Here is an 18,698-nt window from a genome sequence, read left to right as displayed (position 1 = left end):
ACGACGGGAAGATGCAGGACCCGGAGTGCAATCACTTTGAGACAGCAAAGATGGGCCCGGGAATTGCATCTGTCGGTTCTGGGACTGGTGAAGATATCATCAACGCAGAAAGACAGCTCTCGGTCCTTTCGAATGCGAAAAGGCATTGGCGAGCTCTGCTCATAGGTTAGTAATTTCACCCATGTGACTCAAGTACTTCTCTAACAGTCATGAAGCTTCCGTAGCTTTCTCCGCCGGCATCGTCTTCGCCTACGACACAGTTACCAACGGGGCCTCAATCTCCATGCCCTCGTTCCTACTATACTTTGGCGAAATCGGACCGACGGGACCCTATCTCCCATCCATCTGGACCTCGTTGTGGACGGCAATGTCTTCACTTACGCAAGCCCTTGGTGCCATTTTGGTCGGCTTCGTCTCTGATCGATATGGGCGGAAGTGGCCATCTTGCGCCGCAGCTGTCTTGACTCTAGTCGGTGCCGCAGTGCAGTATGTCGCAGTTCCACGTGCAACTCTGATGGGCGGCAAGATGATATCTGGTTTGGGCATTGGTGCTGTGATGGCTACTGCTACGACATATATCGGTGAAGTATGGCCAGACATGAATACTTCTTTCTCACAACTCAACTAACAAACTCTCCAAGGTATCGCCTCTGAAACTTCGCGCCCCATTGCAGACCTGTTTCGTTATCTTTGTCCTTCTCACTCAGGGTCTGGCGTTGGGTGTGATCCGTATCTTCGTTCCTGATATTCGAGAGCAAGCGTTCAGGACGGTCATTGCGATCCAGTGGGCCGTTGGTGGCTTGGCTGTTATCACCTGGGCTGTGGCACCAGAGTAAGTGTTACTTGCCGAGATAGGAATGGGCAGTATACTAAAGTCTCATCTTTAGGTCCCCTATTTGGTTGATCAAGAAGGGCAAGATTGAAGCTGCGCGAAAGGTCATGCGCAAGATCTACGGTCCAAATAACCCCGACGAGCGCCTCGAGTATGAGATACAAGCTATCCGCGCGGAACAAGAACTCGAAAAAAACAACAACGCTACATACGCAGCATGTCTTCAGGGCCATAACCGGAAGAGATCTTTGACCGTCGCGTTTCTTTACTCAACAGCCAACATCGGCGGCGCCCCGTTTCTAGCTCAGAACATTTACTTCCTCATTACTGCTGGTCTTGAGGCCGTTCACTCTTTCGACATCGGTATCGGCGGCTTCGCTTTTGCTGTGCTGATAATCTTGGCTAGTGGGGCATACCTGCAGCGTATTAGTCGGCGAAACGTCGTGCTGCTAGGCCTCGTGATCAACCTTCTTTTCATGGTTATCATTGGTGCGCTTTACTGGGTTACAAACAAGGGCGGCCTTTGGGCAATCGCTGTTTTAATGAACCTTCTCATTTCCCTACAGGCGGCATTCCTGCAAGGCGCTGGCTGGCCTATCGCCGCCGAGATCCCATCGTACGCGCTTCGTGCCAAAACGCTGTCTATCGGCATTTGCGCGCAGACCTTCACAACTTGGCTGTTCAACTTCATCACCCCTTACATGTATAACGTTGACTCTGGCAACCTCGGAGCCCGTACCGGGTTCATCTACGCTGGGACATCCGTGTTCTTGCTCGTAGGGGCATGGTTTCTTGTCCCAGATACCACGGGTATGACGACTGAGGAAATAGACAAGGCTTATGAATCTGAACTGACGCCCAGGAGGTTCCAAAAGCACGCTGTTACGGCTTACATGGGCCCTGATGGCAAGTCGTTGCGAGATATCTGAGGTAAATTTTGCGCCGAAGTTGTGTGATTTGGAATTCTAGTGATATGGAGACGATTTGACAGGAATGAATGTGCAATGAAATTCGATTACTGCAGAAGGTCTAATATTGCTATTTTAAATAATCTAAACTGTGCTTTCTATGGTATTGTGATGTTCGTTGATCGTCATATTCTTAAATTCTCATTAACTTAATATTACCCTTTCGTTCTTAATGTTTTTCGCAACTCCGAATGGTTGTGGCTTTTGCCCGAGTTGCGTTAGGCTCCTGTGCAGACCACTCGCATGACCTCTCTCATGAGTAGCCGGCTCTTGTGTATTACCCCATTCGGGAGAGCTGGACGGTATTCCTCCTCTTACAGCACACACAGCGGCAAAATCCAGCGTTGGATAGCCGCACCTCTCTGGCCTCTTTACACAGACCCTTGACGTTGCTATAATGATAGCTAATGATATGCACAGTATTATGCCGGCTACTGTGACGAAAAGCCACCTGCTAACAATTCCTGCAACAACCTGATGGCTGAGGATGGAGATGGACAGGGTGGAGTACATGTCCTTTGGTAGACCTTCGCGAGGAGTCTTGAGTTCCCAAATGGACGGACCAGGAGAGAAGTAATTTGCGTGGAAGTAGCTGAATGGAACAGAGAGAGCCTTCCTAACGGCTCTCAATGACTGCTTCTTGGCTACTTCGCTGTCGTTGATCGGTAGCGCTGTGACTGCATAGATGGCTAGTGCCGAGTTGTCGCCCTTTGTAGCTGGGCCGCTCTTGTTAAAGCCTGGGACTACGGCGGATAGCGAGAGCATGTACTCGTCGAGACCGATGATATCCTGCTCTGGTGGTGTCATATCCGAGACGTCGAGGATTGAAAAGTTTCCGCGATCATATGTGACGGTGGCATAACGTGAGTATACATATAGTGATGATGACAGTTCCAAGGGGTTTGTCCAAGCGGTGTTATTGATGCAGGAACTGGTCAGTTGAAGTGCAATCGGGCAGTACGCCGACCCTGGGAGAAAGTCGTCAGCTTCAAAAGTACAAAGCAGTGTGAAAAACCAATCGTTGCTATTCTTACCAAAAAGCAGGCCTTTCTGTTTGCCAACAGCGGCACACCAGTACGAGGCAGCGCTGTCGGCGCCAATGAGGAAGCAAGTTCCATTTGTACGCAGACCATCGAGATCATGTACTCTTCCATATTCCAACTGAACGACTCGAGTGTTGGGGACTACGTAAGCCGCAGAGTCCGGATAGCTCGTGAGGTTGTCTGCTTGAGGCGCAATTGAGACCACACCGCCGGTGAGCAGATGTGATTCATCACACGGGGCCCATCCGCCGTCATTTCCGGTGCACTTTCCCACGCCTTGATGCAAGGGATCCAGGGAGAAAGAGTCTCTGTCAGACCATGCCGGGCTGCCCATCTGAACTAATAAGGCGGTGGCCGTAGACTGACGGATTTCGTAGATGTAAGAGGCGTTGAAGGGGGCAATTCCAGCAGACACGTTGTATGTCTTCTCGGGAAACGTGACCAATTCAATTGAAATAGCACCTGAATTGGCCGTCAATATGAAGCAAAGTTACAGTCATAAATGTGATGATAGCTTACCCATGAGAATAATGCCTGGCAGAGGAATAGAGCAGATAACCAGCAGGCTTTGGAGAGTCAGAACGCGTTCACTTAATCTGTCAGACTAGCAGACTCAAACTTACCGGAATAGACTGGAGTACTTCTGCCTCCACTCAGCAGTCGCCAAGAGTCGAAGCAATCCCCATACTCCCGTACCGGCGTCAAGTCCTACAAAATGCAATAGACTTACGCCACCGGGGCGAGATGCTAATGCCCACTGCAAGTCTTCCACTACGACAACCACAAGGGCAGCCAAGACAAGAGCGCAAAGCTCTGTCATCACGCGAAGGATCAGTATAGAGTTACTAGGCGATGCGACAAAGAAGTTTTGTCTCATCAGAGCCTTCGCCGAACCAGTCGAGTACACGGCCGTCAGCGTCAGCATCAGCACCCCGACAAGCCATAGGCATAATGTCCACCACACGAACGGGCTCGTCTTCTTGTTTCCATCGTGAGATTTGGACGTGAGAGATATCGTATCATTGAATTCATTGCCCTTGTGGCTGTAGGAACAGTCTTCTCTGTCGGGCGTTGGAGGATGAAGAAAGTTTGTCTGGTTGAAGGAAACAGTGGTCTTTAGAGGTGAAGGGTGGGCAGAGGAAGCCTCTTCCACTTTGGCGTATCTCGGCCAGTCGCTATGGTTGTCGCCTGCTAGTTCGATGATGCTCCACCTTCGGTGATCTTCTGTATTTTTGCGGTTCGACCAAATGCCTTGCTGTGAAATATTTCGAGGAGCTCTGGCGTGTTCGTTGAAATCGTCGAGATCGATCGTCTCATGTTGCGGCTGTGGAGAAGCCATCGTCATCGTGGGTTCTCGACAACCCAAAATATGGCCCTTTCTGGCCAAGATGGCCGGAGCGGCAGATGGGGTAAAGAATACTGGAATACACAACGACCTGCGTTTGCGCTAGGTACCTGAAGAAATCAAACGATGAACGAGCGCAGTATGCAGAAAGCGTAGGTATGTGGTCAGAAAAAACGGAAGATGGGTTCTTGTGATTCTGAGAGACGCGGAATTACCTACAATCATTTCTTGTTCGAGAAGGGAACTCCATCCTGCTGGAGAGCTCCTGCAGGGCTGATCGCGATTACCCCAGCCGACGAGTCAGTTGTCAAGCAGTCGGACTAGCCGCGAGTCGTGAACCCTGAACGACCTCTTTAAATGTAGAGAGGCTTGTAGGTAGATCCTAGTTCCGAGAGGGCCTTTCAATCTATCATACTTCTTCCACGCACTCAAAGTTGAGACGATCAAACCCAGGGGAAGGAGCTCCTCAGGATCCGAGTGATGACTGGAACTCGAGAGGAAGAGAAGGGTCGAATACCACGCCTTTGGAATTTCCTATCCTGGCCTTGGGACCTAGAGTTACCGGATGAACTGTGACGTTGACGTGACATTGTAGCAAACCCGCGACAGTGGTCCACGTGGTTGAGTGGAAAACTAGCATCATGGGAGGAAGTGCGAAGCCTCGTGAAAACCGGTAGGATACGGAGGAAGGTCCTTCGCTTCAATGTGCATGCTTGAGCACGTAATTGGTGGTTCAGCCCTAAAGTTCTGAACAAGGTATATCCTGCTGCGCGAGGAACATCGACACATTCGGACTTCCAAAACGTCCGAGCCTGCTTTTCCTAGCTTAGAAGCGTTCTTGTTGTTCTGGACAAATCTAGAGGTACATACAATTGAGAACGGTCATTCTTTCCTGGGTCTCCTAGCGACACTGTTTGTTGTTTTTGCATTGGCAATGGAAATGACCGTGCATGAAAGTAATCCTCTTTACTTGTTGACTTGTCTTGCCGGCGGGCGGAAAGATGACCAAGCCCAACACAACCTTGGGCTCCACTAAGGTACGCTCAAATTCACCCTGGGACTCACTTGGAAGAGCTTTTTGTCTGGCCTCTTGGCGATCAAGACTCTTATTATAAAACATTGACGAACCTCTTAAAAACCAAAAGTTACTATTGCATCCATTTGTAACCTACGGAACTTTGCTATCCAGCTGATGTCAAATGTTTGAGACGGCAAGTTGAAGCTCTCGCCCTACCACGGTGCTAGCGGCTGGCCTCAACCGACCAAAGGAATCGTTGGGGTAGAATGAGTCGGAGATGACCGTGAGGGTCTGTAGCTCCGCCAAGAGAGCTTTACATAGCCATGAGTTTCAGTTTTCGTAAGGGTGCACCATGGATCTGGACGCAGGGCTAGCCCATGAAACGGACAAGGGTAATGCAGGGACTCCAACTTGCCCACTGTCCGTTCGGACTCCAGAGACTCAAGCAGAAGATCACCGTAAGAGACTACTTTGCTAGCATGAATACAGATGACAGGAGAGGTTGTCAAATTGTATCATACAAAGGTAGGTTAGCAAATTAATCGCGAGGTTGGATGTCTTCTATCTTGGTACCACGGAATCTACTTGACATGAATACATCCGGACACTTCGAGTGAAGTGCAGTGATTGATGATGTGTATCAAAAGCCCCAATCTTCCCGAATCAGTCTTGCCCCATTCTCGCCTAGCATGTAAACCGGCCCCGCGATGTTGACGTCCGGAACAGTGGGCATGATGCTGCTGTCAACAACCCGCAGACCCTGAACGCCATAGACGCGCAGACGCGGGTCAACGACGCCGCCGTCCTCCAAGGGCAGCATGCGGTTCGTGCCACTAGCGTGCCAATTGGGGACTGTGGTCTCTTTGACGTACTCAAAGATAGCATCATCATCGTCAGAAGCGATGTTGGCAACGCCTGGCGCCACTTCGCCGTGGTTCGGCCCGACGGTCATGTTGGCGAAGGCCGCGTGGGCAAGAATCTTTCTCGCGTCGCGGAAGGCATTCACCGCTATGGCGCGATCGGCGGGATGTGAGTAGTACTGACAAACAGTTAGCCATTATCACAGGTGAAATACGAGGCAAGGTATCTGCAGCCGATTGAGAGGCTGCGTGAAGGTGGTAGACTTGCGTTGGGGTTGATTATGGGAGCATCCGACATGCCGCTTGACTGAATGGTGATGTTACCCTTGGATAACGCGACCATGCTTGATACTGTGATAGAAATGTACGACCCATCTGCTGAAGGTTCGTACGTCGGGCCTGGGCTGTTAGGGTAGAAGAAAGACTCAAAGAGGAACTCGACCGTTGAGCGGTTGGTGAGACCCGCTTCGGCCACCGCGCCAGCGCCAATTGACTCAAGCTGCTCACTGGAAAGCTCCTGGAAGCCGTTCGTGATGCCTCCAGGGGCCGTATAGACGCCCTTCCCATATGAGTAGTACTCATCTTGCGAGGCTTGAACGTTGGTGGTGTTGAACATGAGGTAGTGGGTGGAGGCTTCAGGAACTACGGTGGCGGAGATGCTATAAACATTGTGATCCATCATGCTGCGAGTTTTCAGATAACAAGACTCTGCTTTGGGGATATTATTTGAATCTTACTGCTGGCCAACGTTTTCGTTGATTACCACTGGCTCTATGTCAAAGGCCTCCAGTGTGGCTTTCGGTCCAATTCCCTTTATCAAGATTAGCCAAGAGCACGACCGGTAGGGCATCACTAGAGAAGTTATCTTACCGAAACCATCAACACCTGGGGAGATTGGAAGGTGCCCAAAGTCACGATAACTTCCTTAGAGGCTGAAATGACACGGTGACGTCCAAGAGAGTGGTCGATGAAAACAACGCCACTTGCTACCGGAGTTCCAGTGGCGTTCTTTGCAAAGGTTATGGACTGAACGGGTGAGTCATGGAGGATCAGTAAGTTTGGGCGAGTGGTAATGGCCTTGTAGTAGTCATAAGCTGAGCTACGTTTGTACTTGGAGTTGATGGTAGCAGAGCCTTGCTTGACGCCCACATTCTTGCCAGTGTTCAAGTCCGCAACAATGGGAATGTTGACAGCTTCGCACGCCTCAATAAAAGCGACACTTGAAGGCGGAACGAACCCCTGAAAACCAATCTCTAACGGGCCATCTGAGTAGGCTGCGGGGTCCCAGGTTTGGTAGCGTTGGTTGTATCCAGTGCCGTTGTTGGGAGGGTTGAAATGAGTAGCCTGCAAGCTAAGTCAGGCGAAAGAAATCATTTGAGCCTAGGGTCCGATTTGAAAAAACCTTTATGAACTCGGGGAACACCTCTTTCCAGCTCCAACCAGGGTTTCCAAGTTCAACCCAGTGATCATAGACATTGGCTGAACCGCGGCCATAGTACAAGCCATTGAGAATGCTGCTACCACCAAGACCACGGCCACCTGAGAGGTTAGGAGCTGGTGGTAGAGGATCACGAAGGGCCTTCGAACTTACGGTGGTAGGCAAGCTTTCGACTACCGAGGTACTCCTGTGGTTCAGTGTAAAAGTTCCAATCGATCGCAGTGCCTTGTTAGGTTGTGAGCACACTGGTCTTGAATAGAGATGACAATAAATACGACACTTACCCGCGATATATTCAACTGCACCGGGTGCCTCATGCATAGCAACGACATGAGGGTCAGGCCCTGCTTCCAGGACCAGTACTCGTTGATCGCCGGACTCGCTTAGACGATCCGCAAGAACAAGACCAGTCGTTCCGCCTTCGCCTTAGATTCAGCCTCTAGACTGATGGAGGATATGGGAAGATTTGACATACCACCGACAATAATGAAGTCATATTCGAGAGCAAGAGCAGATCCGTTGTTTTGGGCTGTCTTCAAGGCAAGAGAGAGCTGAGCAACAGACACGAATGCCACAAAACGATGAAAGCACCGCATTCTGAAGGAATGACAGATGGGAATGAGTGGATGAATCAGTGAGAAAATTGGTCTTGTGAGCTTGTGAATTTCAGTTGGCATATACAAGCATCGAGAAAGGGACATTTATAGAAGAACTCATCTTTAAGCACGTCAAGCTCCATTCTCGACTAAAGTCTCGACTGAATCTTCCAGTCCTCCCTTCTCTCCGACTTTTACACCTCCTTCCAGAAGTAAACGAGGGATTTGAATCCACGCTGACTCAGGAGTGAATGAATCCTGCTGAGTCGGCTTTCGGCTGTGGTCAGGCAGGGGAACTCTAGGTATCCATTCGGGCACAATGTGCGAGGAGTACTCAGAGGCATGTATCACAGTTTGAGAAGAATAGAAAGCCTCCTCCGTGCATCTCGAACACTGTCTTCGGAATTCCGACTACTACTATTGAGAACTCGTAATCTTTAGTCAGCAATACAATCGTACCTTACCCACTCAACTGTTTACATGGTGTGCTTGCCATCTTGTTGAGGGTGACTTAATGCCGACATCCTAACCATCTGCTAACAGAGATAGGGCTCTTGAGGAGAAGGATATTGGCCCAATAAGCAACTCAAATTCATCATGGTCTCAATCTCCTCCAAGGCCATCGCTGATCGCCCCATCTACCATGAGAGGCGCAGCGAAGATGTACTGAGTGTCTCAGCCCGAACTTCGGGGACACCGGATTCAAGATCCTTCCCGTTTGATGCCGTCTCCCCTGCCTTGACGGAGAAGTTGGAAGTACCCTCAGTGACTAATTTGACGTATCGGTCAGTCACTCCATGCATACTACCAGAGTGGGTAGCACGAATTTGGATTTGGATTTCGAATCCCCTGATGTTCCGCTATTTACCGATTGCGGAGAATGATGACAAGAGTCGGGTTGTTCCATGGCTTCATGCTTCTAAAGCCGCGTCGAAAGTCCATTTGTGCCGCAAAAATTCTCACTATCCGACCAGCACGCACGTCGAATGTCAGCATCTGGAACCAATTAGATACCAGGCTTCTGGGGCACGCAACAAGGCGGGCTGAAGGATCTTGGCAAGGATGACATTCTGTAGCTAGGAGGGCAGCTTGCCTAGCCGCGTGGGGCAGAAGTCTTGGGAAAATTCACCCGAGTGGAAATCACCTCGCGAACACCCCGCAGCATGTGCATCTTGGACCGCTTCCGATTCATCGCCTTATAGACGCTAGGTTCGTGATCCCGCGATGTTTACACGCAACAAGGCATGTACAAAACCTCATCCTATTCAGATTCTTCGCTTCCACATTCATGTTAGGCACGACCCCGATTGGACAGAGCATGACGCATCCCAGTCAGCTTTGGGACTTGAATACCCGATCTTGGTCTGAACTCTATCACTTATCACAAGGTACATAGAGGGACTACTAAGCATAATTGAGCTTGCGTAAGGTGCTAGGGCAGGGCGAGTCTATAATCTTATTATCTTCTCCACATTAGTGAGATGTAGATTTCAAGTCACTATGAGGTACTTCTCTCATAACCTTGGGATGATCAAGAAGGTCAAAAAGGAAGCTGCAAATTTCCAAGGTCATTTGTAAATGTGGCGAAGATGTCGTGATGCACTAAAGTCCGTGTCAGCCCGAGATGTGACGGATTGGTGATGACGGAGACAAGTGGGCCAGCCTCGCGTCTCTGTCTCGGCTTCATCGCGGCGGGGGCCAAGTCGGAACGTAAGGTTCGTTTACTGGAAGCCCTGGTAATGTCAGCACATTCACCCTGTCAGATTAAGGCGTCTGCAGTTGACTGGAATTCACCGAAACCGTCTGGTTGGGGCCTAGAAAAATACACCTCGTTAAGGAAAGATTAGTTACGTTACACGGAGTGTGCCACAAAGCCGATATTTACAAAGAAATTATAGACAACAGAGAACTTTCGGAAATTTCCCATTCCCAATCTTCTTCAAGGTCACAGAGTGAAGCGAAGTAACAGAACGTCATCACCTAAATCTTGCAAAAATGGGATCTCGCAGCACAAATGTACATGTAAGGTCTTTTTGTCGTTAGTTTGGTCGCTAGCTGTACTAACCTGTGTCATTAGGAAATCACCACTCTGCTCCTCGACTGCGACAATACCCTCGTCCAGTCCGAGACTCTAGCATTTGAAGCATGCGCTGATCTCACCAACGAGATTCTCGCTGCTCGTAATATCGATCTAAATTTTACAGGCCGCCAGCTACAGCGCGAATTCGTCGGGCAAAGCTTTCCAGCCATGGTGAATAAAATTTGTTTCCCTAAATTTGGAGTTTGAGTAACGGAATCTATAGATGCGCTCGCTGGAGGCCAAATATGGAGTCTCGGCCAACCTCTCCGATTCTGAGTTGGGGCATTATGCCCTCATGGAAGACGACCGTGTCATCTCCAAGCTTGTGGAGAAACTTCAGCCATGTGAGGGAGCCAATGCTGAGCTGGAGCGACTGGCAGCTGCTGGTAATTATCGACTTGCCGTCGTGTCTTCGTCCGCACTGCGTCGCGTGTGTGCGTCGCTGGAGAAGACTGGGCAGGCCAAATTCTTTCATTCCGATGATGTCTTCAGCGCTGCTGACTCGCTGTCTGTCCCTACATCCAAGCCTGACCCGGGCGTGTATCTCCATGCTCTCGAGATTATGGGCAAGGTTTCAGGCGAGTGCATTGCAGTTGAGGACAGTCGATCTGGTGCGACTTCTGCGCATCTGGCAGGTATCATTACGATTGGGTACACCGGTGCTTGCGAGGATGTTAACGAAGCGGAGGCACTGAGAGGGGTGCTGGAGAAGGCCGGATGCAAGCTGATCATGAGCAACTGGGCAGAGTTTCCTAATTTGTTGCATCGTATAGAGAGCGAGTTAATTTGAAGAATAACCAGCCAATTCCATCTAAGGTAGAAAGACAAGACGGTTCCGGAGATAAGTCAACGGCTGTAAGGGAACCTGTCAGCGTGTCATGAATCAAACACTCTTATTCCAGTATCAAATCGAACTCCAAACATGGAGTTCCACAACTTTAATTCCTCATCCATGTCTGATTTGTGACGTATCACAAAGGAGATGTTGCTGCAGGAACATAAGCTACCCACTGTTCAATAAGGAAAGCCGATTTGGAGCGGGTAATTTGCCGTAATATTGCGAGGGAAACATGGAGACAAGTCGATGAATGGAAAAGGCGGTTAAAGTAGCTCCAACTAAAAAAACAAAATCACATTCAGTAAACAAGGAAATCGCTCCCTTGAAGGTGATTACTGCGAGTGTGCGCTGTCAACTACATTGTGGGTATCAAAGTGACTAGATGTTGATCTTTATCCATTTTGTATATGCCCTTCAGATTCGTTCAGTATCGTAGGGTATATATGGCGTTAATTGCTGCCCGCAACTAACGGTGTCGTTTTTGCAACATTCAGCGCTAAAATCTATCTCATTGTTTACCTTCCTCATCTGAGCTTGATTCTCTAAGGTGAATCGGGCTATGTGTGAAGTCCCAAATAAGGTTGGGTGTCTATCTGCGGATACAACTAGGAGGAGCCGGTATCCTTGTTTTGTCTTGGATGACGAGGAAGTAATACCCACAAAAGGCCGAGAACGACACAGGTGGCAAGCACAATTGGTTGAAGGGTTTGCACACCTTTTGCCTGTGCAATAGCGCCAACGGCAAATGGCAAGATAGCTCCGCCTGATCCACCAAAAGCGGCGGCAAACCCAATGGTGCCGACATGAAGTGAGCGAGGCATGACTTTAGTGATGAGAACCACTGCCACCGGATACATTGGACCTACAGTATCACAGTCAGTCCGCAATCTCCTTGTTTTGCAAATGGCTCTGGGACCATTAGGCGTTGACTTACCCATAGCCACACCAATCAGTGCTGCTGCCACTGCGCTCACGACCAGGTTGGGCACCAGCCAGAAGATGAGTTCGAGCGCTATAGTTACACCGAGGTAAAGGAACATGGCCCAGAATTCTCCAAGGCGAATCGTGACCAAAGACAGAAAGAGACGGCCAGCCGTCATGCCACCCCAGAAGCCGGTTGCTACTGCTCCGCCGGTGACCGAGGTGGCGCCGCGGATGCGAGTCATGAAGACAACGATCCATCCGCCGAGAGCAACTACAAAGTTCGAAGTTATGGTCAGTTATGTTTAATGTTGACAACCAAGAAATAGCAAGGAATGACTTAGGGAGAACAGGATCAGAGGACTTACCTTCAGCACCGCAGTACCCGAAGACAAAGAATGCGAAAATCCACGATAGTTTATTCTTCAAAGCTTGACGGGTCCGGCCTGACTTGCCTCCAGACTCGGTGGGGTTCTCGAGTAGGTACACAGCGCCTGTCTGAGTCCAAAATGTAGCAGTCAAAGTAACAAGTTCAACTACCGAGGCCGCCGTCATAACGTAGTAGAACGCAAACCAGCCTGGTTGGCCCTCCGCAGAGAGAGCAGTAGCTATGAGGGGAGCTATGGTGGCCCCAAGAGCGTAGCAGGCCTGCAAAATGCCCGACATTTCATGCGAGTTCGCCATTTGCCCTATGAAGGAACACCAAGCAGCGTCTGCTAAGCCATTTCCCATGCCTACCAGGACAAAAACGGCAACCTACACGTAAAATCCAATCATCAGCTGGCCAATTGACAGTTGCAGAGTACCATTGACTTACGAGAACAGGATAGGGCGGGTGGAACGAGAAAGTTAGATACGGAACCAAATGGCACAAGGGAGCAATACATGCTACACCTCTCTGGCCAAAGTGAACATGCATAAGATTGTTCACTGCAGATGCAATGGCATATCCCACAAAGGGGGAAAGAAAGATCAGGGAAACGACGGTATGGTTCAGATCATAATAAGTTTCCAGCTAAAGCCAGTGTGAGGGAGTTTTGCTTTACTGGGCGAAGGGGTAGATTGTTCTAATTACCAAGGGAACCAAGGCCTAATTTGTGAGTAATTTGATCTTCAGAAAGCCTAGAGATTGGACATGAAAGTCTTGGACTTACACCATAGGAGCCGTCGTTCATTCCTACTACAACAAATGACCAGAATGTTGCAGCGGTTCGATACGCGTTGATAGGGGGTGAGTTCCATCGTTGCACGGCGTGAACGTTGTCGGAAACGGTAGATGGGTTGTCGTTACTCGTTCCATGCTCCCCATTCGAACTTGCCTGACTAGCCTTTTCTTCATCGTGCTGAGGATAGTTCGACACAGGCTGAATCTCAGCCGGTGCACTGACTGGTGCAGCTGCGGTTGCAATGATGCTTGCCATGACGCTATAGAGTTCTGTAGTAGAGACTTTTGTGAGAACAATACTACAGAGATTTTTAAATAAGTGTATGATGAATTTTGCAAACGAGATTGAAAGAAACTGAATGAAAAACGAAACGTGGGAGAAGTGGATAGGTAGCAGCAGCAACGATGAAGGACCTTCTTGGTTGTGCTATCATTCAATTCAGATGGCTATGACGAAGCTTTGTCAGCGTAAATATGATATAAAAAAGGCTAGATGTAACCGCTTGACACGCTTAAGTTCGAGAGGCGTGGTCTACCGAGGAGAACTCGCTCGAAGTCGCCTCGAATGGTCCAGCGGGCAAGGCATACAACAGGGGTTCCTGTGGGGTTGCTCGTATGAGGAACAAGGTCAAGATGTTTGCCTAAATAGGTAAGAGCAAACCAGTCCCAGTTACAAGGTAACGAACGCGATAAGCTTTCGAGGCAGATATGATCCTTGTGCAGGATCTTTTGTAAAGGAATGATCGATGAGATCCACGGTAACCTTGCATGTGTTCATTACATGTACCCGAAGGAGGGTTGTATTCGGATGGCTATGTAGTATTCCTGAATGAAACAAAGATGCAGAGCCTCCTGGGACCTATCTTTCTACAGCGTACTTAGGAATTAGGCTGCTCCTTGCCTGAACATGAATCCTTAATGACTTCGATCCTTCATGTTGCATCTGGCCCGCATGCCTACTATTAGTTCCAGGTACAGTGCGTATAAGTGTGGACCCTGAATGGGAGTTCCGAATCCCAGTTCAGTAAGAATTGTGTCTGTCTGACTGTCATCAAGGACCACCGTTAACGCCGGAGACCCATCCCCGTGGGGGTGGGATGCAAGGTTCACGCCGGGGATCCCGGGACCACCGGGCACTTGGACGTGCCCGAAACTCGCGTCATTAGTGGCTTCTTACTGACCGTGGTGGGATGCCATTCCAAAATTGGTGAGCCGCATACAAGGCGGCTATCATAGCCCTGCTACAATTACTACCATGCTTTTCGGTGTGCGTTGGTTTTGGACTTTGGAAGTACATGAGCCTATCGGCTCCTAGACATTTGATCCACTATAGTACTGCCTTGGCAGTCGATACTGACGTCGCCACCGCATGTGTTACCCACCTCCAGGGTCTATTATGCCTCAACACTACTTAAGCAAGACGCCATGTCTACTTCAACTGTGATGTTAAGCCCTCTAGTGGATCTTGAATTAAAAGTCTCCGAACAGGGCTTTCTACTTGTGAGATGAGCAATTGGGGTGCGTCCAATGCGTCAGCACTATAGTTGTCACGCCTTCCCAAATGGGACTTCAGGATGGCTTACGGAGATTCGCCGCTTTCTCACTTGTTTGCAAAGCTTCCAAGGTTGAGAGGTTCCAGGGTAATTCGTGGCGAATTTCACGAGAGAATATCAATGTGCTCTTCATTTGCACTTGCATCAATAGTGGAGAGTCACGTATACGTACTTACTTGGTCATCTCACACTGGCGCTTAAGGTCAGATCTTGCCTCAACGAAAGTTTGCCAGGTCCTACCAGTGGGATTGAAGACATCTGCCCAGATTATCAGAGTTGTGATTGTTACACAAGTTCGTATAGGCCATAAGCAATTACTCAACAGCGGTGACAGCCTACTTCAGATATGAGAGTTGGAAACGAGGCTTCCATGAAATGACAAATCGATTTCAGATTTTGTGATTGTCAAGCGAGGAGAACTTCTGAGACAATCAGATAGTCACCATCAAAGTACCATTCATGTCTCTAGATGGCTAGTGGAACATGGTTGGATGTAGGGAGCTGCCTAAAATGCAGTACGAAGTTTCATGGAAGATGGAACATCCCCTGCTTGTGTCATTTGAGCCACATACAACTCAAAACGGATTCGGGGCTCGAAGAATTGGATGGCATATCTACCTACCAAAGGAGTCCGGGGTTACTCTAAATATATCGTCTCAAGTACTCACCGCAGACTATTTATTTCACAAGAAATCGCACCTTCGAAGCAGGTGTTTTCTTTCTCCCACCGACCCAGACATTTTAATCTTTCATCTACATCCGTAGAAGCTTTACCTCAATTTATTACCACACCTCCAAAGCTTATCATGGGTTCCCTCGCAGTCGTCGATGATCTGGTTCCCGCAGAAAACTCGCTCTTTTATCAGAGCGTTTACCCTTCCTCAGCTCCAACAGTTGAATCTGCCGATGGACTCTATTTCACCCTGAAGAATGGTCAAAGGATTCTTGACTCCACTGGCGGAGCAGCAGTTTCTGCCATTGGCCATGGAAACGAGCGAGTCAAGAGCGCTATCATCAAGCAGCTCAACAAGTTCACTTATGCTCACCCAGGCTACTTCCAGAATGATCCTTCTCATGAGCTTGCCGACATTCTGGTTAAATCGACCAACGGCCAGATGTCGAGAGCGTGCCTCCTAGGATCTGGTAAGAACAAGACTGTGACAGAGTTCATAAAACTGGAAACTGATACCTTTGGCAGGCTCCGAGGCCGTCGAGGGAGCTATGAAGCTTGCTCGGCAATACTTCCTTGAGAAAGACCCCAAAGCTCCTCGTACCAAATTCATCGCCAGAGAGAGCTCCTGGCACGGATGTACTCTGGGCACTTTGGCCGTTGGCGACTTGAAGGCTCGTAAAGAGCCTTTCATGGACGTCCTGGCTGACAATGTTTCTCACGTGTCTCCTTGCCATCTCTACAGAGAGCTGGAAAGTGGTGAATCGGTTGAGGAGTATGTGGAGCGACTGGCTCTTGAGCTGGAGGGCGAGTTCCAGAGATTGGGCCCCGACAATGTGTGCGCCTTCATCATCGAACCGATGGTTGGCACTGTAAGCTATCCTCAGACTGGTCCGCTTCTCCCTTGTTCTCTGGCTAAATTTTCTAGGCCCTCGGATGCGTTACAGCTTTGCCCGGATATCTGCAGGCCATGAAAGATGTCTGCCATCGTCATGGTGCTCTCATCATCTTCGACGAGGTCATGTGCGGTCTCGGGCGGACCGGCTACATGCACGCTTGGCAACATGACAATGTCGTCCCTGACATTCAGGCTGTGGGCAAGGGCCTCGCAGCTGGGTATGGCACAATCTCCGCCATCCTCATTCACGAACGCGTCATTGAGGGCCTCAAGCAGGGCAGCGCCTCCTTCCAGCACGGACAAACGTACCAATGCCACCCGCTCAACGTTGTCGCTGCCGTCGAGGTGCAGCGAATCATCAAGGAGAAGCACCTTGTTCGCAACGCGCGTCTCATGGGTATTCTTTTTGGGCACCTCCTTCGTCAGGCTTTCAAAAACCACCCTTACGTCGGCGATGTGCGTGGCCGCGGCATGTTTTGGTGCATTGAGTTCGTGGCAGACAAGACTACGAAGGCGCCTCTGGACCCTTCATTGAATCTTGCTCGCCGTATGCGTCTTCGTGGACTTGAGAAGGGATACGATGTGTGCCTTTTTTCCTCCACGGGCTGCGCCGATGGCTGGAACGGAGATCACTTCCTTCTTGCCCCGCCCTTCACTGTCACCCCCACGGATGTGGAGGAGATTGTATACCGCGCCAAGCGCGTCGTGGACAGTGTGTTCGACGAGATGAGAGAAAAAGGGCAGATTTGAGCATGATGGACGATCAAAACTTATCTTTTGTGGTTGTATTGGTCTTTCACTAGTCTCGTATTCCTTTTTCCTTCCTATAGTTTCTCCTGCATTTCATGTCAAGACAGTCCGTCAAGTCACGTCGCATTGAATCGAGTACAGTCCCTACGCACAAGTATACATAGATTAGAATAGAACAGAACGTTGATTGAGCTCTTCAAGTTAAGACGTCCATGACCAGGATGCTACGGATCGGCCATCATTCGGCCTCTTAAGGCTAGCTAGTGTCTGCTGAAGGAGCTACCATTAGCTTGGACCGGGGTCAGTAGGGCTGACCGAGAACACGATCAGCTCACGCCCCGCGCGGGGCTAATCTAGGCCACCCTTGATAGGGATATGGTGCAAGGGGCTGATGCTTAATAAGGAACCGATGCAACCCAGGACAGTTGACAAATAAATAACGGTCAGCTCACTTAACTCCATGCACACCTGGACTCACATTCACCCAAACCACAGAAATTCCTTGCCTTCTTCTTTTACCCAATATGGCATCTCTGGACAATACAACGCGTTTCACCGTTAAGGCAGATCCCGGAACTGATATCTGGAGAAAGCCTGGACACAACGCATGGGATAGTGAGTAAACATACATGTCGCCATGGCCTCTCTTCATCTCTTAGGTCTCAGCCTGCCGTCTAAATCATTCGAAGCCTCTCCGTTGGCTCTTGTTCATATTGTCGCACATTCATTTGTGATCCTTGCGACCTGTGTTGACATTTTATAGTCCCAAACACTCATACCAGCACTGGCCCTCTGAAGAACTTCCTTTCAGTCCGCGTCACTTTCTCGGCTCCCTGGGCCCACTCATACGACCAGTCTGGCGTGCTACTTGTGCCGCGGCTAGCCTCAGAGGCAGCGCCTCCAAATAGTAAATGGATCAAGACCGGGATCGAGCTATACGATGGCCAGCCTCACTTGAGCACAGTCACATGCGACCGGTATGCCGACTGGGGCCTCTATCCCTTAACCCCAGGCGATGACAAGGACGATAAGAGCGTGACGATCGAGGTCTTTCGGGATGGAGGCCCCCAAGGCAAAAATGCTTGGGTACACCACCTGCTGCTGGATAAAGACGGAAACATCGAAAAGAGGATCCCGCTTAGGAAAATTTGTTGGATCTTTGCCGACGAGCACGAGGGTGACTGGGTCTTGGATGTCAGTCCGCTGGCCGCGAGACCGGATAAGGACGCCAAGGATGGGCTGAAAGTCGAGTTTGCCCAGTTCAAGGTGCAGTGGAGTCAGTAGAGTAGACAAATGCCTGATGGGCCATGGCAAGGAGCCGATTTGTTCCCTTGCGAATGACAATCATCATTACAAGGTTGCTTGGTATGTTGGAGACCGGACTGTACTCCATGTATGATGCCACCATCCCCATGGAAATGCGAATCCTCCAGACGTGCTGTGATAAGGACATGACCTCCGCCCGGATGAAGTACTTTCAAGTGACAAAGATGAATGATGTGCTTGTCTTGTGTAGAAATGGGTGGGTAAGATCTGCTATGGTTGCATGCACAATAGACAGCGAGATCTAACGATGTCGCATCCCCCTGTGAAGGTGTGTAAACGCCGTGCCGCATCGGAATAGATGCGGCTGAGACACTGCCGAGGGATCGCTTGTAGACAAGGGATTCCAGTGCAATTGCAAATCTGTAACCGATATACCGGCCGATGCATGCCACTCGCG

At 49.7% G+C, this 18,698-nt stretch overlaps 7 protein-coding genes across 7 annotated transcripts; 4 read left to right on the top strand and 3 right to left on the bottom strand.

The window, feature by feature from the left end:
• Positions 1–50: 50 nt before the first annotated feature.
• On the top strand, positions 51–1,761 carry BDZ83DRAFT_584585 (general substrate transporter; the record flags this gene model as incomplete). The annotated part of the gene is made up of 4 exons (XM_060505770.1): positions 51–165; positions 216–586; positions 642–832; positions 888–1,761. The coding sequence occupies 4 exons, from the start codon at positions 51–53 to the stop codon at positions 1,759–1,761; spliced, it is 1,551 nt and encodes a 516-aa protein (XP_060361794.1).
• A 183-nt stretch (positions 1,762–1,944) lies between these two features.
• On the bottom strand, positions 1,945–3,720 carry BDZ83DRAFT_705356 (uncharacterized protein; the record flags this gene model as incomplete). The annotated part of the gene is made up of 4 exons (XM_060511507.1): positions 1,945–2,768; positions 2,835–3,305; positions 3,363–3,409; positions 3,467–3,720. 4 exons carry the CDS (start codon positions 3,718–3,720, stop codon positions 1,945–1,947), a joined length of 1,596 nt encoding a protein of 531 aa, XP_060361793.1.
• A 1,942-nt stretch (positions 3,721–5,662) lies between these two features.
• On the bottom strand, positions 5,663–8,513 carry BDZ83DRAFT_630960 (uncharacterized protein). Its single transcript, XM_060508870.1, has 9 exons — positions 8,222–8,513; positions 7,980–8,163; positions 7,789–7,923; positions 7,658–7,729; positions 7,469–7,605; positions 6,937–7,410; positions 6,804–6,877; positions 6,335–6,749; positions 5,663–6,245 (listed from the first exon to the last, which is right to left on the bottom strand). The coding sequence occupies exons 2-9, from the start codon at positions 8,098–8,100 to the stop codon at positions 5,847–5,849; spliced, it is 1,827 nt and encodes a 608-aa protein (XP_060361792.1). The 5' UTR covers positions 8,101–8,163; positions 8,222–8,513; the 3' UTR covers positions 5,663–5,846.
• Positions 8,514–9,868: 1,355 nt separating this feature from the next.
• BDZ83DRAFT_743106 (HAD-like domain-containing protein) lies at positions 9,869–11,083 on the top strand. Its single transcript, XM_060513131.1, has 3 exons — positions 9,869–10,122; positions 10,178–10,351; positions 10,404–11,083. Exons 1-3 carry the CDS (start codon positions 10,096–10,098, stop codon positions 10,968–10,970), a joined length of 768 nt encoding a protein of 255 aa, XP_060361791.1. The 5' UTR covers positions 9,869–10,095; the 3' UTR covers positions 10,971–11,083.
• A 540-nt stretch (positions 11,084–11,623) lies between these two features.
• BDZ83DRAFT_584587 (major facilitator superfamily domain-containing protein) lies at positions 11,624–13,360 on the bottom strand (the record flags this gene model as incomplete). The annotated part of the gene is made up of 6 exons (XM_060505771.1): positions 11,624–11,880; positions 11,953–12,213; positions 12,308–12,695; positions 12,757–12,954; positions 13,015–13,029; positions 13,094–13,360. 6 exons carry the CDS (start codon positions 13,358–13,360, stop codon positions 11,624–11,626), a joined length of 1,386 nt encoding a protein of 461 aa, XP_060361790.1.
• Positions 13,361–15,463: 2,103 nt separating this feature from the next.
• BDZ83DRAFT_754910 (aminotransferase) lies at positions 15,464–16,975 on the top strand (the record flags this gene model as incomplete). Its single annotated transcript, XM_060514547.1, has 3 exons — positions 15,464–15,800; positions 15,856–16,199; positions 16,256–16,975. 3 exons carry the CDS (start codon positions 15,464–15,466, stop codon positions 16,973–16,975), a joined length of 1,401 nt encoding a protein of 466 aa, XP_060361789.1.
• A 451-nt stretch (positions 16,976–17,426) lies between these two features.
• Positions 17,427–18,429, top strand: BDZ83DRAFT_630950 (uncharacterized protein). The gene is made up of 2 exons (XM_060508869.1): positions 17,427–17,590; positions 17,739–18,429. Exons 1-2 carry the CDS (start codon positions 17,500–17,502, stop codon positions 18,257–18,259), a joined length of 612 nt encoding a protein of 203 aa, XP_060361788.1. The 5' UTR covers positions 17,427–17,499; the 3' UTR covers positions 18,260–18,429.
• The last annotated feature ends 269 nt before the right edge of the window (positions 18,430–18,698 follow it).

The sequence above is a fragment of the Colletotrichum acutatum genome, assembly GCF_030867785.1.
Source record: "Colletotrichum acutatum strain CBS 112980 chromosome Unknown BDZ83scaffold_90, whole genome shotgun sequence".
NCBI classification, from domain to species: domain Eukaryota; kingdom Fungi; phylum Ascomycota; class Sordariomycetes; order Glomerellales; family Glomerellaceae; genus Colletotrichum; species Colletotrichum acutatum.
This window is presented reverse-complemented; position numbering and strand designations above follow the sequence as displayed.

What these genes read in the sequence shown, in the direction of transcription:
- BDZ83DRAFT_630960 (XM_060508870.1), bottom strand. Translation starts at nt 8,100, where the DNA reads ATGCGGTGCTTTCATCGTTTTGTGGCATTCGTGTCTGTTGCTCAGCTC. An exon ending in TGACTTCATTATTGTCGGTG is followed by an intron (nt 7,924 to 7,979) that starts GTATGTCAAATC and finishes TCTAAGGCGAAG; the next exon opens with GCGGAACGACTGGTCTTGTT. An exon ending in CCCAGGTGTTGATGGTTTCG is followed by an intron (nt 6,878 to 6,936) that starts GTAAGATAACTT and finishes ATCTTGATAAAG; the next exon opens with GGAATTGGACCGAAAGCCAC.
- BDZ83DRAFT_743106 (XM_060513131.1), top strand. Translation starts at nt 10,096, where the DNA reads ATGGGATCTCGCAGCACAAATGTACAT. An exon ending in CTCGCAGCACAAATGTACAT is followed by an intron (nt 10,123 to 10,177) that starts GTAAGGTCTTTT and finishes CTGTGTCATTAG; the next exon opens with GAAATCACCACTCTGCTCCT. An exon ending in GGCAAAGCTTTCCAGCCATG is followed by an intron (nt 10,352 to 10,403) that starts GTGAATAAAATT and finishes CGGAATCTATAG; the next exon opens with ATGCGCTCGCTGGAGGCCAA.
- BDZ83DRAFT_630950 (XM_060508869.1), top strand. Translation starts at nt 17,500, where the DNA reads ATGGCATCTCTGGACAATACAACGCGTTTCACCGTTAAGGCAGATCCC. An exon ending in TGGACACAACGCATGGGATA is followed by an intron (nt 17,591 to 17,738) that starts GTGAGTAAACAT and finishes GACATTTTATAG; the next exon opens with TCCCAAACACTCATACCAGC.